A 21,588-nucleotide genomic window follows, 5' to 3' on the forward strand; every position below is an offset into this window, starting at 1 on the left:
CATACAAATTCATAGGCTACATTATTGATGGATATCACATACAAATACACGTCATGTTATCTTAAGTTAAATGTTTGTTACATGGTAGGTAGGCTGTCACCAGAGGAGACCGCGCACCAGGCTACTGAACGAGACCGTAACCATGCCTAGTGCATTCGATTCTATGTAATCAAACGTAGCAGAAGCTTATGTCTCGTGCATTTTAGAATTGTGTTCATGGAAATTCATAGGCTACATTACCAAGGGAAAAGTATTATATCACATACAAATACACGTAATGTCATCTTGGTAGTTATGTTAAGTTAAATGTTAGAAGTGAATGTTGCTACATTGTAGTTAGACTGTCACGAGAAGACAGAGCACCAGGCTACTGAATGTAACCGTGGCGAGTGCATGAGTCTAGTGTCGGTCAGTATGATTGTGTAAATAGTATGTCGAGACCGAATGTAACCGCAACCACTCAAGTCTTCTGCGGTGTCTTGGTTCCTGGCCGGGGAAGTAAACGCGTGATTTGCTCTCTGTGCTCAAAACATACAATTACTCGCTCAGGAATGAGGCACATATATAACGCCATACACAGTAACCTGTCGGAAATATACATAGCAGGGAGGACATTATAAATATAACGCCACAACTGTGGTCCCTAAAAACCTTTCTAATGATTTACTCTACAACATTGTTAACAAATCACAAATCATCTTTTTTGTAATTTGGTGCCACTGGTTAGCAGGTAATGATTACATTATAACACAAATGCTATTTCTACTGTTAACCTGGTGATCATGGAACCAAAAGATGAAATTATTACCACTGTGAGAGTTGTAAAATTCTGTCTTGTATTATAAACCATTGTGCAGTGTTTCTGATAAACCTTCAAACTAATGGATATATATCTCAAGTGTATATTCAAACATGTACATACATCAATATAATAACAATAACAGCACACTAGATATACATTAAATAGAAATGTAAAATGTAAAAGGACAAATCCGGCGCAAAATGAACCTTATAACGCTAGTCGTCGGGGTACAGGTAAAGTAAAAAGAAATCGCTATTTCTATACCACTAACAAGGCTCAAAATAGCACCACGCTTCCATTGTAGCATAATGAGGGTCCCTTCATATAAACCGAAGCATTGAAAACTTTGTAAGTGTACAGTTTATTAAAAAGTTAGTTAATAAAGACAGTACCATTTACATATACAGACAGGCACCATCTTGGGAAAACAGTCACGACCAGTTGAACAACAAACGCCGTGTTTGAGCTATGTTGCTGCTTACTGGTTACACGGCGTTCGGTTTTTGTTCCTACCCTCACCTATGGTCATGAAGGCTGGGTCATGACCGAAAAAACAAGATCCAGGATACAAGCGGCCGAAATGGGCTTCCACAGGAGGGTGGCTGGCGTCTCCCTTAGAGATAGGGTGAGAAGCACAGTCATCTGTGAGGAGCTCGGAGTACAGGCGCTGCTCCTTCGCGTCGAATGAGGCCAGTTGAGGTGGTTCGGGCATCTGGTAAGGATGCCCCCTGGGATGCCCCCCCTGGTTCCAGGCACGTCCAGCTGGGAGGAGGCCTCGGGGAAGACCCAGGACTAGGTGGAGGGATTATATCTCCAACCTGGCCTGGGAACCCCTCAGGATCCCCCAGTCTGAGCTGGTTAATGTGGCTCGGGAAAGGGAAGTTTGGGGTCCCCTGCTGGAGCTGCTCCCCCCGCGACCCGATACTGGATAAGCAGACGAAGATGGATGGATGGACGGCGTTCGTCGTTCGACTGGTTGTGACTGTTTTCTGTACACTTACAAAGTTCTCAATGCTTTGGTTTATATGTAGGGATATGTCGGTTTATTATGCTAATTCAAAAACATCTGCATTCCATTGTTGGTCTAAGAATTCTTTCAAAGAAGTGTTGGACAGCAGTATGTTCCATGCACCCTTGTGTCCAAAAACAACTTACATAACCACTCATACTGAGTGCTTGAGCAACTTTGGCATCAAGTCCAAAGCCACTTAATGAATTTAATTGTAGCTTAAGGGCGTGCAAACAAGTCAACTGACACTGCAGGCCCTGCCGCTAGAAAACTGACTAGCCAAGTGAGACTGGCTCATTAAGACAAAATTCTGATTGATCTGCACTTCTGCCTGGGTCAAATTAAATCTAATGGAGTTAACTGAGCAAGACAACTACCACACTTGAATTGGACGGTCTCTAATTAAGCTCGAACTATCCTGCAGAGATGTGTAAATAATCAACGATAGAAAAACATTTGCACCAAACTGTTGCGTTTGATGATTTTGACAACTGTGCTTAAAATGGATGATGTGGAGTGCTTGTCTCTGTAAAGGTGCTGAATAAAAAACAGTGAGGCTGCTAATAAGCTTCCTTTGCAAGGCCTCCTCTTAAATTTCATCAAGCACATAAATGATATTTCAATCAATTGACAGAAGACAACAGGTGGTGAATGTCAAAGAAGAAGGGAGACGCTGCTCAGTAATCACAAAGCCAAAAACTTTGATCACTCTCACGCTGCATTTTCTAAACTGTAAGTCAGGATCCAAAGGGGACCAGGGGCAGTAAATCTAAGAACAGCAAGGTGCACTGCAAAACGCCATAAGAGGTATTTTCTACCAATGGCCATCAAACTGTATAATTCATCCCCCCTCTGTAAGAAGGACAGCTAAAACATCGGACACTTAGAACAATAATATCAACATCATGTGCAATATTACTTTTAATTACTTTTCATTATCATGCGCAATATTACTAGTGAAGTGGAGAGGACAACAATTTTGCTTTGTAGTCAGTGTCCCTTTGCATTCTCCAAAAACTACATTCATCTTCCAATCATTTCTAGTACTAGGATCACCAGGACCTGAGGCCGACGTCTCAAAGATCATGTTTTTAAACAGTTATCTCGGTATACACACTGCCTGGGTGCAACCTAGCATTGAAAACGAGGTATGGAGTTTCATTTATTTGGGCATTCTCTCAATAAGCAAGCTGAATGGATTTGACAATGAAGCACTGACACAGCACTCTGAAGAGAGCCAAGTGGAAAGACTGGTGTTCTTGATTTGTACTTAACATGGTAAAAGAAACTAATCATTTTCAAAAGTGGGTTTTTGTATATGTAATTAGAGCTGCAACTAACGATTTGGATTATGAAGCACACAATTACTCATTGGCTGGTATTTACCTATCAGCTTTTCAATTTAGCTTGAGGCATGTACTAACTAACAATTAAGACAATTAAGTTTAAATTCGGAACTGGATTATAATTTAATATTTTAAATACAAGTAGGCTAAATGTTGTTTGAAGAGCAGCAACAGTAATGTTTACAACAGCAAAGTCACTTCAACTCACTGGAAACAATCTAAAATGTCAGTAAAATAAATAATATTCCTGACATCAAAACACTGAGTCAAGTTTAGAAAGAATGAAGATTCAAGAGATTTATGGGGGGCTGGTTTCTCAGCCAGCAGCTAGGTTTACAAGAATATGCTAATTTCTTTTAGTTGATCCAGTCTAGCACCCCTAAAGCCCTGTTTAATTCAAACAGTCTTTTGTGTAATATATGTAACTTTGAATGACAATATTCTTTACATAAAATTATCTAAATGTTATTCCTTCATTTAGCACATATATTTCAAAAGTGGCAGATACCATTTCTGAGTGGCAGACAGAAAAAAAAAACTTGCCTGCCACAGTGGCAGGCAGTGAAAAAAGTTTATTTCAGACCCTGCCTCCAATGTTTAATTTGTATTTGTTTAGTTTATAGTTTAGGTGCATAGGTGCCTTCAAGGTCTATTAAAAAGCCATTGTAAGAGTTTTGCAAGAGGTCAAGTGTCATCACCTTTTGGCTCACTCCCTAAAGAGGTTCCCTTTATCCCCCAATCACTGTTAGTGAAAATACTTACAAGTCCCACTGGACCAACTGTCCCCCAGTGTCAGTTCCATCTGGCTACATCATTTTATAGTTAAACTTTGACTTTATTATTAGAGATTGCAGTAATATACATAATAGTACAGTTTTTATCAGGACCTGTCCGTGCCTGCGTCGGTTTCCAGCAGAAATCGGGACCTGCGGTGTTCTTTTGCCAAAACTTGGCTGGATCCTGGAGGGCTGACTCTTTTTCTGCTTTAAGATGAATCATTCACAAGTTGAAGGAGCTAATGGGATAACATTTCACTAAAATTGTACCTTGTACGAGTTACTGCTTGTTACTGCTTTGCATGGTTGAACGGTGCAAGAAGATGGCTCGGGTCTGTGTTGCTTGGCTGTGTTTTGATGCTTGCATGGCTTCTTATACTGAATGGGGATACTGTTGATGTGTAGCCTAACTGTGCTAATGTCTTGCTGCTTCCTGTAGCTCTGCATGGCTTACTGAGAAAGCGTATTTGTTGCTCTAGCTGTATGTTTGTCTTGTTGACTTCTGTCTGTATAGTTTAACCTGTAGTGTTTCCTGTTGCTCTGGTCGAAAATCATCTGGCCAAAGGACTACAGTTGAAAATTAGCCGGCTGGCTAACACTGGCACATTTACAGAAATGTTAATTAATGTGTGTTGTCCTTTAAAAAATAAAGAATAAGAATAGGAACAAATAAAAATTGATTGATTGATTGATTGATTGGTTGATATCCCCCCATTTATAATTTATTATCCCTATATAACTGCTTACTAAATTGTTTACAATGTAATGTTGTAAGCAGATAGGCCTAGTCTATAGCCAATAATATCAATCTACTTATGCACTGTAAAACTTATACTACTGATGGTTCTATTAAAAACTAGAGCTGCAATGATCGACAACGATTGACTAAACATTTTCAACAACTGTTTTGACAACTGATTAATTATTTTAGTAATTTAAAAAAAAATCACTTCAGCACTGAGCTTATTCACCACAAAACGTTCAGAAGCTTTGGATGACAGAACCCACCAAATGGAGAAAAAAAAACTACTGTAGGTTGTAGAGTGGACAAAGATATCACACAGGCACATACAATTAAGGAAAAGAAAAGTTATTTATATGGTGTTATCTATGATCCTGGCTCCCTGTTTCTCCTCTCAGTCTTATGTAAGTTGAAAAAGGGTCCCTGTCTGTCAAGTTCTGGAATATAATCTATTTGCTAATTATAAACCAAGGCTAAAGCACGACCAAGCCGCTCCACTGAGCTCAGGGCTGTACCCAGAGGCTGGGGAAGAATTAGAATAGTCTGCGCACACACACACATGCACATAGCCTCAGAGTGATTAGACCCGCCCTGGATGCGAGCAGCAATTAACTGCAATCTGAGCCCTGTCCCTCTCCTCCCCAGCCCTCCCACCATCTCTTCCTGTGTCTCTCATCCCTCGTTCTTTTATCTGCATGTCAGCCCTTTCACTGTCTTGATTATTCTTAAAGGGATCCCTTGATGTTTTGGATTTTACTTGGTATCTTTTCTTCAGCACACACAGATCGCGTTGCTGCTGAAGAAAGCGATTACACATACGCTCCTGGATAGGAGAAAAAAAAATGGTCTTGTGGGTTGTTTGTACTTCTTTAAACCAATCACTTGGGCAGCACTAAGCTCCAGTCGCAAAGACGGTGGATCTGCAAAATGACTCCGGGAAGGAACTTGATGGTGGAACATTTGCACCCCGCAAAAGAAAACGCCACATAAAATATTAAAGGAAGTTAACTGTTCACACAATACAGTAATGTGAGCTATATAAATTAGCTGAATACATGGTTAAACGTTATAAGCCAGGCAACATTGCTTTCCTTCCCAATCTTTAATATCCTGTTGAAGTTTTCCATCATTAGTATGTACAGTAGCATGTTAGCTCCGGCACTAGCAGCTGTTGCTTTTAAAGACTACGATAGTGGCAACATAGGTGGAGCAGAATGGAGAAAAAAGAAAGAGTATTTGGTCCGTGGGAGGCTTCACACAGCGGTCCACATCTGGTGGGTCAGACTGCCTGCTAACCAGCCCACAGACTCACAAAACATCCCACAGAATCTTACTGGTTCTCATATTTACGAAACACAACTTTCAAAACTCCAAATTATTATATTATTATTCTCTCTGGTCATGCCCTCATTCCTGCCAGCTCCTCGGGTGCACTGTTCTCTAGAACTTTAAAACTGTCATTATTTTCTTTTGCCCCTCCATTTCTTCATCTTTCTCACTACCCTGTTCCTCTGGTCCCTGAACCCCTCTATCCAAAAACTTGTTTGAGCAGCTATCCCTGTCTGCTTGTTCAACCTTCTCCACTCCATCCCTGAGTATATCCTTCATCTAAAATCGTCCTGCAACTTGCTCTCCCAAACGTCTGGGCTCCTTTTTGTTTTTTTTCACACCTCCCCATTCGTCCATCTTTCCCTCCTTCATATCATCCATTCAACCCTTTCAACCTAAGTGGCCCCATCTGCCCTCTGGCCATCTGTCTCCATTTCGCAACATTTTTCTTTCACTCCCTTTTTCATCATCTGTAGTTTCTAAATCATCTCTCCCATTCCATTTTTCCTTTCCACAACCTTGTGACACTATTTTAGGGAGCAAAAATAAAAAGAACATTGCTGACAACAGTTGAAAAGAGATATTGAGAAAGGTGTGAGGAATAGAAGAGAGTCAAGAAGCAGGGAGTGTGTGTTTAGTGCCGGTGTGTAGAACTAGACAGTGTGAGCAAATAAGAGATTATGAAACAACAAAATAGACATGAACATCAAGAACAATGTGGAGACAGACAGCAAACCAAGAGGAGAGAATAGAGTAGACAAACAGAGATTCTGCAAGGGAGAGGAATGAGTGAGAGAACAAACAAGTGAGAAAGGAGCAAATATATTTATATATCATGTTTTAATGTTAAATTGTGGCACAGTGAGCATAAGCTTAACTGTATCTGTGGATGGCTACCTTATCTATAGGTCAGTAAGCCTATCATCAAAAAAAGATTTATTGTTGCAAATAATATGTTGGAATCATGTTAATGTATATTTTCAGACATATTTTATTATATTTTTTGTTTTGTATTGAATATCGAACAATAATTTGGTGGCCCCCCTGCAGCAACTCTGAGGACCCTTTTGAAGATCTATGGTCTAGGGTTTGGTGGGTTGGTTGGTAGGGGTTGGTTGTTGGTTTAACCTCCATTTTACATTAATTCTCATGTAAATTAGCATCAGTTTGCTGCTGTATCTAAATCAGCATCAAATCAGCTGAGCAGACATTTCACTCTCAAACTACAGAAATAAACTAAAAACATGAATAGTCAAAAACAGAGGAAAGACATACAAGACAATAGCTTTCATTATTGATCAGTCAGATGTTTACCCAGGGCACACATCTGTACAAATGCTATTTAAGAATCCTTACATCCCACTTACAAGATGTTTTTGTGTTGCTAAATACTTCAATAATTAATTAAGTCTAATTTTAATATACAAAAGACTATGTATAGTTTAGAATCTGTAATATAAATAAAAGTCTCTCTGACTACTAATCATCACCATCAGCCACACATGTATTCTGTTAACAAAATATAAAAAAATAAATAAAACAAATATCAATCAAAATCTCTACAATTCAACAAAATGAAAGATTTATATAAAACATCATATTTTTGAGTCAAAATCTAAACCAATAAGCTGTTAGATCAGATGAGAGCCAGGGGTTTCCCATCATGCCCTGTTATTTGACCACATTAACCACCAAGGCACCACACCTCAAACAGGCATTTGATGGTTTGTCCCAAAGCAAGGATGAGCCAAAATGTCCTCATTCCAAGATCTAAAACTCCAATTGGTCCTCACAAAGATAGACGTACAAGAGCACACAACACACATATATACGGAAAGTGTCTGATACTGATGCAGCAGAGAGGATCAAAGTGGAGCAGATCTTATTTCTGGCCTTGTGAGTCTCTGTCTCTGTGTGTGAGTTTGGGAGGGAAAGGCGTGTACATGCACGTGCACAATATGAAAAATGATTGCTGACTTTAACAGACCTACCAATTGATCTCACTCATGCAAATAAGAACTGTTTTTTAAATGATTTATTTTCAAAAGACAACACCTAAAACTTATCTTTGTCGATTCTCTTTCTTGTTGTATTTTAGACTAATTTCTTTCACTTTAATTGTCTGTGTAAAAGTTAAAGGGGCGCAAGGCAATTTTGGCAATTTCTTCGCTGTTTTCTCGCTTTTTGCTAGCAGGTTTCTCTATATATTTGGCAGCTCCGATGTTTACTTGTGTCTGACTCCTCGCTCAGTCAGTCTGCCGTTTCCTCTTTCTCTGTTCCTCCGACAATGCTTTCCTAGCTTTCTGCTTCTTTTTTGCCGGCTCAGCCATGACGATAGTGTGAAAAACTCCAAAGCTACCTTGTTCTTTCTTATAGCTAGCCGGTTCCTGAATGGGGGCGTGTATGTGTGCAGTGCCGTGAAGCAATTTGTTACATCGCAAGACCTGATATCACGCGATACTTCCTGACGCTGAGGTTTCACTTAACTACGGCGCCTAGACTCAATCACATCTGTGATCTGCGACGACAGTACAGTGGAACGTTTGACTTTAACAGAGCGACAGTAATAACCTAATATATATTCTCGGTTATATTTACACCGAATAACGCATTCAATAAACAGAAACATAACTCTTGCAGCGCACATGAACAGATGCGCAATATTAGCTCACACATAAAATAGCACCCTCGGGAATTAGCCTACTGTTGCTAACGTACATTCATAAATCCTACATAACATCAGACTTACTTATTGATGCACACACACCGCTGTGTCCAAGCCGGGGCACAGAGCATGGTTACCGCATGCTGATACGTTACAGTGTATCAATGTTACTAGTCAAGGTAGAGCGAGCTGCTACTGACAGGGAGAGAGAGAGACTGTAAGGGAAAAAAAGCTTCCACTTAAGGGGCCCTATCTTGCACCCTGCGCAGCACAGCACAGTGACCAACACAGTGGTGGACGATGATATCGTCCATTGGCACAACGGGGGAAGCGAGACGGCCACCATTCAACCTGAAAAAAGTCATATAACCATTCAAATGACTCCGAAGCTGTTCAGTTAAGGTAAATTAAGCTAAAAAAAACTGCATAGTTCCCCTTTAACAAACTATTGATCCACATTTTGACGAGTTGAAAATCCCGACCAATCCAAACCCAGGGAGGATTCTGATCCCAAGCCCAATGTGAGTGGAAATGTTTGCAAACAGGTTCAGGATTCACACCCACCTGCGAACAAATCACACAAAGTCAGATACGGTGTCCTTTAATGACACCATACCAACTGCCTGTGTGGGGTGATGATAATAGAGGCTTGACACATCAATGAGGCATGATGATCTGCAAGGCAAATTACTTTTTGGGGTTGACTTCAGACCAGCGTGAGTCTTCCTCCGACCTGATTGATCAGCACACACCCTGCTGTGAGCTGTTGGCCCACTTCTGTTGACTCCTCCTAACCCAGAAAGGGGTTTTGTAGGCTCTGACATGTGGGTGCGTCTGATTGAGCAGGGAGGGGGTTCCTCTGGGATCCTCGACTACCAGACTCATTACAACACACACACACACACACACACACACACAAACACACACAGCCTCCTCTGGCCTGTAATGACCCACAAACTCCATGTGGGTCAGATCATACACTAAACCCTCCACTCCATACTGACTGAGAGACAATGTGTGTATGTTCATATCCATCACTACTCAGTCATTCATTTTGCCACCCATCCCTTTCTTCCCTCAAGAAAACAACAGCTGCCTCTTTTTCTCTACCACATTTCATGTTATGTTTGTTTTCCCCTCGATCCTCTCTCTCTCTCTCTCTCTCTCTCTCTCTCTCTCTCTCTCTCTCTCTCTCTCTCTCTTGTACAGAGCCAGACTCAAATCTCCCAAGAACAGGTGGATCTGTTCCCACACATTCATCTTCATTGCCAGCATCTCACACAGTCTCTCTGAGGACAGGTACAAAGCCACCATCTGCCTCTGCTGCCATCTTCTGTCCATAAATGTCATTACTTGATCATGCAGATCCACTGAATCAGAGTTGGGAGTTAAAGTTTGGGTTTTAGACTTTTAATTGTAAATTGTGACTTTCTAAGATTTTCTTCCTCAGGGGGAACAGGTGCTTAATAACCTCTAATCAAACATAATCATTTGCCTTGTCAAAAACACTGCAGGTTACTGTAGGTTTTAAGCAAAGTAAGTCTAGCCAGACTTGCTGACGAGTGCAGCTTATGTTACAGCAGATAAACACACCGTTTAATCCATTACTTACATTGTTGCTTGTGTTTTTGTTAGTTAAAATGATGCGTCAATTTCCTCTAGTTGACAATGTTTCAAAATGTTCATACTTGCTGAAAATATGTATAATTTAATATCTACTATGAGTGAGCTATAACTGAGTCTTTATGCAAGAATCTGTGTTCTCTTCACTCTCTTTTTTCCATCATTTGGTTGTATTTTCATTCCTGTAAGGCCTGTTCTTTTTATATGAAGCATTCTACCAACTTCAAAAATGAATTTCTTTGATACTGGGGGGCTGAAATGTCCAAATATGTATTGGTACTATTTAACAACACAATCGAGAACTATAATGTTCTATTTTTCTTCTGGAGATGCTCCGTCTTGGATGGACATACGGTCAGGTTCCTTTAAGGTACCATTGCATTTGTACTTGTATTCAGCCAAGCTAAAATACTTAAGAACGCATACTGCTCATCCTAAAGTTAATATGGTTATGTATAGTATGAGGTAAAAGAATATATGGACATATTTGGCATTCCAAGGAAACAATTTTTTTAAATATCTCCAAGTGAGGAACTCTATTTCTTCTATGCAAAACCAATCAGGTTTCCTTCACTCTCATCCTTAGAAGAAATTATAACAATCTATTGCAATGAGAGGGGTTTGATTTCATCAATCTATAACTGGCTTGCATCTGGCTCTAAAGACATGAAGGGCGGACTTAAAAGAGGACATTTCGGAAAACTTGTGACACATCTCAGAAAAAACAGCAAACTCTAATTAAAAGCTACTCCAATAAAATTGGCTGATGCAGACATACACAACTCCTGTTACTTTGATATATATATATATAATATAAAACAGTAATATACTTGACCTTTGTTTTAAATGCAGTAAGGCTAAAGGGACATTATGCACTGTCTGGGAGTGTGACAAAATTAATATTGGAAGGAGGTGATCAATAAAAAATATGTTCATCTTGTCTGTGAACATTCCACTTGATCCTAAGATGATTTTGCTGCACGTGTATCCAACAAATCTGTATCTGAAACCCCAAGAAAATAAATGTATCGATTTTGTTATACTACAGGCAAAAAGGACTATAGCTCTCATCTGGAAGGGGATGGATGCACCTACAATTGGTGTTTGGATCAAGAATATTGCACAATGTATGGAGAGCCTGACATATAGTATATTGAGAGGCAAATTGGGGGTGTATGAGAAGAAGACATAGGGGAGCTGTTACTGTGATACTTTCATATAATTTATCATCATAAATAGAAGTGAATAGATGAGGATGAGAAGAGAGGCGAAGAGAGTAAATGTGAAATGGGGAGAAATTAAGTGAAGAGAAGAGTGAACTGAGGCAAAGTCAGTCAAAAGAAGTGAAGTGAAGTCAAGAGAAGTGATGTCAAGTTAAACAAAGAGAAATAAGAGAAGTGAAGTGAAATAAAATGAAGAGAGACAAGGCGAAACGATCGAGGAGAAGAGGAAGAGAAGGGAGGTGAAGAGAGCAGAACCGTCGCATTGGCTGTGCGAAGCGTACAGGGCCTCGCACCTCTGGGGGCCTCTTGCCTGGCCTGCAATCCTGCAGGGGTTTTATTTTTGACAAGTCTATATCGACGACGTTCCATTTACAGGATTGTTCCGGTTCCGCCGGATGTCCCTCATTTTCAGCCAGACGTCCCTCACCTTCCGTCTTCTTTGTGTTGGCATTCTAAACTCCGGTCAATACGGGAAACATCCTCCGAGCTAGAACCGACAATAAAATTATATCTATCTATTTTTTGAGTAAAATTCTCATCACATGCTCGACAGCCATTTTAATTCCAGAGCTCGCCTCCCTAAGTGCACGTTCCACCAAAACAAGTTCCTTCCCGAGGCTATTTTGCAGAGTCACCGTACCTGCATCCAGCGCTTAGCGCCGCCCAAGACGATTGTGATTGGTTTAAAGAAATGCCAATAAACCAGAGCAGGTGTTTCTCCTATCCCGAAATGCTGTGTGGACAAGCCAGACCCTCCTCCTCAGCGCTGTGGAGACATGTCTGGCAATGCTAGACTCATTTTTGACTGACCCGACATGCTTCTAAAATGAAATTCCTATTGTGTATGATAAAACTTCCTTCAGATCATGAAATCCCTGCAGCATCTGAAGGCAGCAGGACTGATATTTTAACAAATCCGCAGCCTCTGAGAAGAGCGCCAGAGCGCAGCGCCGTTCACAAACGACACCAGGCTGCTACAGTATATCCATACAGACCTTAACACACATCAGACTGGTTGGTTATAACCAATATATATATATATATATATATTAGGGCTGTCAAAATAACGCATTCATTTCGATTAATTAATCTGAGAAAAAATAACGCGTTAAAAAAAATAACGCGTTAAAAAAAATAACGCAGATTAATTCATTCCATATTGACGTTTGACCCGGAGCCGTTCTAGCCACCATTCGACTGTAAAATGAAGGAGGGAGACGAGAATGTGCTGTCTGGATCATTAATTGGAACATTTACTTGTAAAAATCTTCTTCCTGCCAACCCTGGCTACCGAAATCTGGTGCCACTGATATGTCCGCGCTTCTCTCTGATGCTCTGAAACAGACGATACAGGCAACACAAACACCGCTTGCACGTGACGCTAGTTAACACTATACTCTACAGCAGCTAACGTTAGCCTACCGCTAGCTAGTAGCTGGATTAAACACGGTTACAATGCTGACAGCTAACGCTAAACGGTGTAAAGTTTGACTGTGTTTTACTGTAGAGGATGTAACAATCTGCAGCTGCCGTCGGAAAAACAACACAGACGGTACGTTCAATGAAACTGATAAACTACAGCCTTGTGGTGCATTTGAAGTTATTGTAAATGTCCTTTTCCCATCTGGTGGTTGTTTTTGTCGTTCAACAGCAATTTACTAGTGAAATAAATTATTGTTATACATTATTATCATTTAATTTTGACCATATGGCCTTAGCAATAAACAAGCCGTTCTTTAATGTCACCGACTGTTGTTTAGTACCCTTATTTTTTCTTTTCTTTTTTTACTTTCTTAAAAAGTATCGGCACCGTTAATTATGTATGCGATTAATTTCAATTAATTAATCACAGAGTATGTCATTAATTAGATTACATTTTTTAATCGATTCACAGCCCTAATATATATATATTCATTTGTTTTTTTATGGAGACATTTGTTTACCAGAGCTCATAATAGCCTTTTTTCCAACTTTCTTTTTAACAAAAGTCTCATATTTTATCCTTGAAAACCATTGCAGTGCAAACGATGTTGTGTAACATTAATTAAGCTACTAAACTATGGCCATGTACTAGGTGAGATAGACAAGAATTATTGCTAAAATATCGTCAGTCGGAATTATATAGCCGGTTTCACCAAATAAATTTCTTTTTTTATTTATTTCAGATATAAGTAACTACCTGAATCATACTCCCATCTGTTTTTTGGAGCAGATGTGTGGTGATGTGTTTATGTCGGGACGCTCTAAACCATCCAGGACATGTCCTGAGGTAAAGCTTTCCGTTTACTACGAGACCAGTGACATGACTGGCTGAGAGAGTATTTAATAATCACCACATCTGCTGTTCTATATTCACCTTCACCGAGCCCTTTTGCACAAACATGTATGTAAAGCATCTTTTGAGGAAGAGATAAGAGAAGTAAAGAATGCAGAAAAAATAAGTCTAAAGAAGAAAGGTGAAAGGAGAAGTTATATCAAGTCAAAGGAAGAGAATGAAGTGAAAAGAAGTGATGCCAAGTGAAGAGAAGAAAAGTTAAAAGATGTTTTGTTTTGATATACATGTCAGCTTTCTATCCTGGCCCCCTGCTTTTTCTGGGTGTACCCACTGTTTTGCATATTACACAGGAGTCCTTAGCATGGCCTGAATTTACCTGCCTGAATTTACCTGTCTGTCTGCTCCAGTCAGGATTAGTGTCCAGAGGTCTGTGCCTGGGAAAGGAATGATGGGTAATAGCGAAGTGGTTATGGACCTGCAATGTGTGATAACAAGGCAGACATGGCTACACATCCAGAAACACATACACGTAGATGCCTGTACACACACAAACACACACACACTCCCAGTCTCACAGACCAGATGACGAGTTGTCAATGTTGATAAATTCTACAATTTTAAAACCAATCTACAAAAGTACACAGACCCTCCCACGGCGCCACACCCTCACACACACACATATTCAGACACACACACTGACACACACACACACAGCCTGGCGTAGGGATACATTAAGTGGGAAACAGGTCCTCTCCTGCATACTTTTGTGTTGCCAGGGGTGGTATATTAAACAAAATTGCCAATTGTACTGTTTTCAGAGCCGAGGAAAAACTGTCTCTATCCATCCATCTATTGTGAATAAACATCACACTGAGAAAATTAATGCATTGCTTAGAAAATGAATGGTAACAATTACAAACAATTCAAAATGAATTCACGGCACGTAAAAAGCAGCAACTTCATAGATATTTGTATTATTTTTAAATATATTTTCAACAAATTTGGGGAAATCAAAACATATGATTTCTGATGTGTTGCTTATACATTGCAAAAACATTGTGAATCTTTGTACAGTGATGTTATTTTGTCTAAAACACAACTGGTAGACAGGTGCAGAGGAGAATGAAGTATTGCAACAGAAGGTTGTGACCTCCTGCGCACTGTCACCACTTTCTTTAATGACTTTAATGCTGACAGTGTGCATGAACCTTGGTGGAGAAAACATTTGAGAAAATTGGAAAAACAAGTAGATGTAACATAGTCCCTTGCACTAATCAGGATTTAGCAACATTTCAGCCCAAATCCGAAACAGTTGGGGTCATTTGCTTATCTAGTCAGTCCACTGTCACTACAATCTGATGTAATGGGCAACTTTTAAGGACCAAAATCAAGCAAATATTTGACAGAATAATGTAAATTATTATTATTTTTAGCCCTGGCCTGAACTGCATGATCAGCTGACTTGTTAGACTGACTCTTACTTATTCTAGGTTCGCAATTAATTTTAATTAATTACAGGAAGTGTGAATTGAACACATCCTTACATATAATTATGTAGTTCTTTCCAGGAATTATGAAGAACTTATTACGATTTTATGGACCTGTAAAATAAAGCGACATTTCACAGTTGTTTTGGATACATTATACCAAACAGTATGTGGTATGGTAAGTATCTAGAGTGTTGCCTGTACAGAACTGAGACGGTCAGCTAGATTTAGCTACTGCCAGACCATACATTGAACAACAACTTGGGTGGTCAAATATGACACAAGGAGGGAGATGAGAGGAGTGGGGCGCATAAAAAGAGCAAGAAAGCCCTAAAAAGACAAGAAAGTTTCACTGATAAAGAATGCAGAAAAGGGAGAGAAAACTAAGTTGATGCTAGAGAACAAAGGAGAAACAGTAATAGGGAGATGTACAGTAAATAGACTAGAAGACATAAATAAGGTGTGGAAAAAGCTATGGAAGTGGAAAGTGGGAGAGGTTGAAAAGGGGGAGTGAGAGATAGAAAGCGAAGATAGAGAGAAGGTGGGGGCATGGCAACCTCCCAAACTAGGCTATGTGACACCGCACAACAGCCGTCCATCAGGCCAGCTGACCGCTATTTCCAGCATGAGATGACCCACCAGCTGTACAGCGGGGGAGTGGGCAAGAGACACACACAGAGACAAGAGAAAGTGTGTGAGAGAGAAAGAGAGAGGGGATACAGGCTTTATTTATGCATTGGAGCTTTATTTAAGCTGGTAGCTCACTCAAGGAAAAAAGTTATTTACACAGACAGACAAGAGCAGAAGGGGGACCTGTCCCAGTCCCCATCTGTATAAGAAAAACATGACCCTACTGTTTGACTCTGTGTCTCACCGCCCAGTGAACCATTCTAGGTCATCCAGTATTTACAAGCGCAATAACAGGAAATAAAATCTCTGCTCATCAACTAATCCCAGCACGCTGTGAGAGATTCAGTGTCATGGTCACAGATCACATAAACAACACTTTCACCCAGAACGTTTTTAGCCCTTGTGTATAGGTGGCAGGTTAGCCCGGATATAATTTAGTCCCGATTTAGTTCTACAAATAATACTAATGATACTGTTGACTTTAAATGCAGCAAGGCGAGGCCTGGACTGAACTAACTGGATAGTTCAGGGTTAAAAGGAATTAAGTGTACTCAATTTGGCACACAGGGTCACAAGACATAACAATAACCTAAGAACACTACATCACATCACAGGGAGGGGCAGCCCAACCACATCCCACAATGTTTTATATTGCATGTCTTCATGTTCTTTGATGATTGATTTATGGCAAAAAAAAAATCAGGAACATATTTACGCAAGTAAAATTAGTACAATGTTTAGAAGTATTGCCATTTACTGGTACTACTTTTCAGAGGGCCATATTGTGCTTTTTACACAATGACATTTAGGCCTATCTGACAGCTAAAGCTACTTTTCTGATGAAGATTGGACTCGATCAGCTTGTTTTTAAAAATGTTGGCATGTGACCTGAAATAGCATCTGGATTCAGATGTCTAGATGTCACGAAAAAGACATTTCTCCTCTAAACCTCTCACATGGTTTCATCTAAATTGAAATTGAAACTGTTTAAGGTCCAAATAGGTCAAATTATCCATCATTTCACAAAAAAAAAAAAACGTTTCATCATCAAATTCATCTTGTGACCATTTAGTGGGGCCCAACCCTAGGTTGTGAACCACTAGACTAACCTAGCTAACTGTATGCAGAGTAGTTAAAACTAGCTCCACCTCAAGCAGCTACAACAGTAACATTTTACTTACAATTTGATGCATCAGTATTAACAATCTAATATATTATTATACATGATATAAAACATATCAGTTAGAGGGGACATTTTACTGTGGAATGAGTGTTTTTATTTTTTTAAACTTCTGTACTTTTACTTGCAGGACTACAGTAATAGAGTATTTATACATTGTTGTGTTGCTATTTTTACTTAAAGCTTTAGTGCGTAACTTTTTGATATTAATAAATATCCGTTACATTCAAGCCATTGCCAAATGAGTTGATACAAAACCAATTAAGACTATCAGCTCCACAAAACACTCTCTGTATTTCTCAGCATGGCTGTGTTTAGAAATTGTTGTCGTCCGGCGACTTTCGCATGCAGAAACTCAAGTGAAGATAATTACCTTTTTTAATCCTCCGTGTCCTCCTTGGCTACTAGCAACTGCGTGGCGGGGGCGCCTGCGCAATTACGGAAGGCTTGTGTCACGTGGATGCACAGTGGTGTTGTCATTACTTAGAATTCCTCATGGGGGCGACAGAAACTACGCACTATAGCTTTAAAGGATCTGAGTCCTGGCAAAAATAAGATCACTTTTATGTGCTCTCCTGGCTTGAGTTTGCACATTAGGATTTTTTGCTTGTATATTTCTATATTTTTTACAAGCATGAGAAGTTTTTATCTTGGATAAAAATGGTACTACCAGCTGCATAAAGTTAAAGTCTTATTTTACCTTAATGTATTTAAATAGGTTTTACCATTATTTTTAATATTGTTTTTTTTTTCTCCTTTGTGTTAAAATCTTTAAAGAGGTGCTCCACCAATTGTACATGTGAAGGTAAGTTTACTTGCGACACCAGGAGTACTCAGCCTGTGAAAACAGTTGTCTTTTGTGGCTCTGGAGGAAAGTCAGAATGCCTGTGGTTCTTCTATTTTGACCATTCTTTTTTTAATCTGTGTCTCACAGATCTGTCTCTCTTTTTGCTGCCAATTTTATGGAAGTGTAGAATTAAATTAGGGCTGTCAATCGATTAAAAAATGTAATCGAATCAATTACATACTATACTATATATTATACATAATTAACGGTGCCTGAACCGATACTTTTTAATAAAGTAAAAAAAAAAAAAGAACGTCTTGTTTATTACTAAGGCCATATAGTCAAAATTAAATGATTTAATAATAATGTAATAACTATAACAATAACTTATTTCACTAGTAAATTGCTGTTGAACGACAAAAACAACCACCAGATGGGAAAAGGACATTTAACAATAACTTTGAATGCACCACGAAGCTGTAGTTTACCAGTTTCATTGAACACACCTTCTGTGTTGTTTTTCCGACAGCGGCAGCTGCAGATTGTTACACCCCGGTGTTGGATTCCTCTACAGTGAAATACCATAGACTGTATATAAGAATGGACCAACAGATTCCGTTGCTCTGGACGGAGACCAGTGAAGGCCGGTGAGCGCTGAGCTTTACTGCGCAGCCTCCAACTGAGAGAGACGACGTAAATGTGCCGTGAGCAACGTGTCTGAAAGTTGTAAGTCTTCTGGTAGCTGTGCCAAGAGAAATCTCAATCATTCCCAATCTTGCAGAGACGGAGAGCGTAGGTATATGTAAGGAGATAACATAGGCACAGGCTAATTATTGCTAACTAAAATGCTAGTTAACATTAGTAATTACACTTAAACAGCTTATGTGAGACGAAACTGCCTGCGCGCTTCTCCTGTGCTATACGGTAATTCCTCTACTATGCGACAGTAAGTCGCGTGGTTATGACACAATCGTTAGCCTATTTTTATAAAAACGTCTGCTACGGAGCCATAACGTGAGGTACAAGGTAATGGAGCCTTTTATACATTGTCGTGTTTCTTTAGAAATAAGCAATGGACAAATAAAGTCTTTAAATGCTTCAGATGTGAAGTTATTCGCTGTCAAAGGGGCGCCAAAATGAATGGCAGTCAATGGAATGCTAACGGGGGGTGATCGCTTTGTAGCATTAAAATGGCGCCATAGGAGGTTCGCGGTCCGAGGAGAGGCTTACCCCCTTGTGAAATACAGACACACTTTATACCGTTTAGCGTTAGCTGTCAGCATTTTAACCGTGTTTAATCCAGCTACTAGCTAGCGGTAGGCTAATGTTAGCTGCTGTCGAGTGTAGCTAGTGTTAACTAGCTAGCGGTAGGCTAAAGTTAGCTGCTGTTGAGTATAGTATAGAATATACTATTGCCTGTATCGTCTGTTTCAGAGCATCCGAGAGAAGTGCAGGCATATCAGTGGCACCAGATTTCGGTACCCAATCCTATTCAGGAAGAAGATTTTTATAAGTAAATGTTCCAATTAATGATCCAGACAGCACATTCTCGTCTCCCTCCTTCATTTTATAGTCGAATGGTGGCTAGAACGGCTCCGGGTCAAACGTCAATATGGAATGGATTAATCTGCATTATTTTTTTAACGCGTTATTTTTTCTCAGATTAATTAATTGAAATTAACGCGTTATTTTGACAGCCCTAAATTAAATAAAAAGGTGTAGAATCAAATGAATTAAATCGCTTGAGTACCCCTTGATTGTTATCACTTATCAGAAATTAGGAAAAAATAGCTAAAGATCCTCAAACTTTATTTGCCACTTTAAGTTTATGCAGATAGTGAATTAACCCGACTTGGAAGGCCCTGAGATCTACTGTGCAAACAGCACTACTTAGCTGTATATAGGATTGATGAAAAAGGTAATGAAATTCATTCATTCATTGTGTCTTAATTGCTCATAATTGACATATTGTGAAACTATAACTGTAGTATGCTTTACTGTGTTTTCTGCGACAAGCAGCAACTGAAGTAAAACATTCCCGAGAAAGGTCACAGGCATCAGCTGTTGTTGGATTTGCACTGTGTCAATATCCTCTTTGAAGAGGAAGAAATTGTGCTCATGGGAAAGGTAGTTCAAATTTTCAGAAACAGCACTGACAACATCATGACATAGAGGCTGGAAAGTCATATTTGCATACATGTGCAAATGTGTGCACAATATAACAAAAATAATATAAATACATATAAAATAAGGATAAAACAAGCAAAGTTTGGAAACACCTGTTGGTGTTTTATTTCTTATCTTCAGTAATGCTAAACACCAAATGTATTATTTACATTTAAAATAGTTTTGGACCCAAAAGAAGATCAATTAAATGATTCAAACTTCCATTTAGTCGATGTTCCCACAGTGTTACATGAAAGGGATTAATACTGTTATAATAAAAAATATTGAATTTGTTTTCCAGTACAGAAAACAGTAAGTAACTGTCTATATGTCTATATAAAATATTTTGGGAAGCCGTTTTTCTTTGGTCACGCTGCAGTTATTGAATAGGTTTAAACTGTGATTTGTAAGTCCATTGTACATTCAGCTGATATTCTAATAGTGCTAACACTAGACTAACCTTCTATTTCTATTGTGAAAGTTTAAGAATAGCTTTGCTAAAGCAACACACCATTTAATTCCAGCTTGCTATTGGCATTATTGTGCACTTGTCACAGAAACAGGAAGCTGGTCCTATTTAAATCAGCACACATTTTGATGCTAAGCTTCCAATTTATTTGACCAATGACAGGTGATTGATTCTTCTATTCTCATTAAACCTTGCTCAGAGTTGTCTTTGTCTCTTGCTTTCAATTGTCAGTCTGGTTGAACCATTGTAGTCCTCTCAGCCATCTGACTAGACCCAATAAAGCTTTTGTGGCAGGAGATTCTCAACTTTTGAACAGTATTGTATATTAAGTATTTTTATAACATCATTGTATTCATAGTTTAGCGTTTTCAACTACTTCTTGCTGTGACAAGTGTCAGTCTAATGGGAAAGTGTGTGATTATGTTTGAGGAGTTTTCAGTGGTATGCTACTGAGCATCCTCAGCAGTGTACACAAGCATATGGTGTCTCTCGCGTGCGCAAATCGACACACACACACACACACACACACACACACTTTGGAAAGCTTTGATATCCTACCAGATCGAGACTTGATTATCTCTCCAAACTCGTCCTCCACCGGCTCGTCGCAGTAGTCCTCGGGGCGCACACTGTCCGCCATCGATAACAGGGCACCGGGTGTTAAAAGTTCTAGGCTACGTGTGGGTGACTAAACGGACAGGTTAAATCCACCAGGAGGGGGAAGAGACCCAAAGTACAAATCCAGAACAAACAGCCAAAGGTAGAGCGCACGACAAGAACGCAGCTCCAGTGAAGACGGGGAGGACGAAGGCAGGAGGAGGACCCTCCGGTCTGTCAGACAGGGACAGACGGAGCGGAGCAGGTGTGCAGGGGGAGCTGGGTGTCGGAGCATTCCCACCTCTAAATAGTAGGATGCTCGAAGGTGGTCTCCATGCCACTACCCCACCGCCCCTCCCCTGTTTGGCGGACGCCATGCGTAAAACCCGACACCCAGCGGACACTTAGTGGACAGTTATTTCCGTACTGGGACGATGAGGTAGTTGAAAAATATCAAGGTGAGTCAACTATGGACTCAACTT

The 21,588-nt window shown here is 39.7% G+C and overlaps 1 protein-coding gene across 19 annotated transcripts in view; it reads right to left on the bottom strand.

Annotated features, from left to right (window-relative positions):
• The window catches only part of dmd (dystrophin), a 458,768-nt gene extending 437,386 nt beyond the window's left edge, over positions 1–21,382 (bottom strand). For 16 of the 19 annotated variants that reach the window (XM_035998533.1, XM_035998526.1, XM_035998523.1 and 13 more), the window contains exon 1: positions 21,068–21,380. In XM_035998533.1, coding sequence (XP_035854426.1) covers positions 21,068–21,149 — 82 coding nt within the window. In that variant the 5' untranslated portion in view covers positions 21,150–21,380. Of the gene's footprint in view, positions 1–21,067 lie in introns of all 19 variants that reach the window. The other 3 variants (XM_035998529.1, XM_031291960.2, XM_035998541.1) reach the window with 3 other exon arrangements.
• Between the last annotated feature and the right edge of the window lie 206 nt (positions 21,383–21,588).

This window comes from Sander lucioperca, chromosome 24 (assembly GCF_008315115.2).
Source record: "Sander lucioperca isolate FBNREF2018 chromosome 24, SLUC_FBN_1.2, whole genome shotgun sequence".
In the NCBI taxonomy this organism is placed as follows: domain Eukaryota; kingdom Metazoa; phylum Chordata; class Actinopteri; order Perciformes; family Percidae; genus Sander; species Sander lucioperca.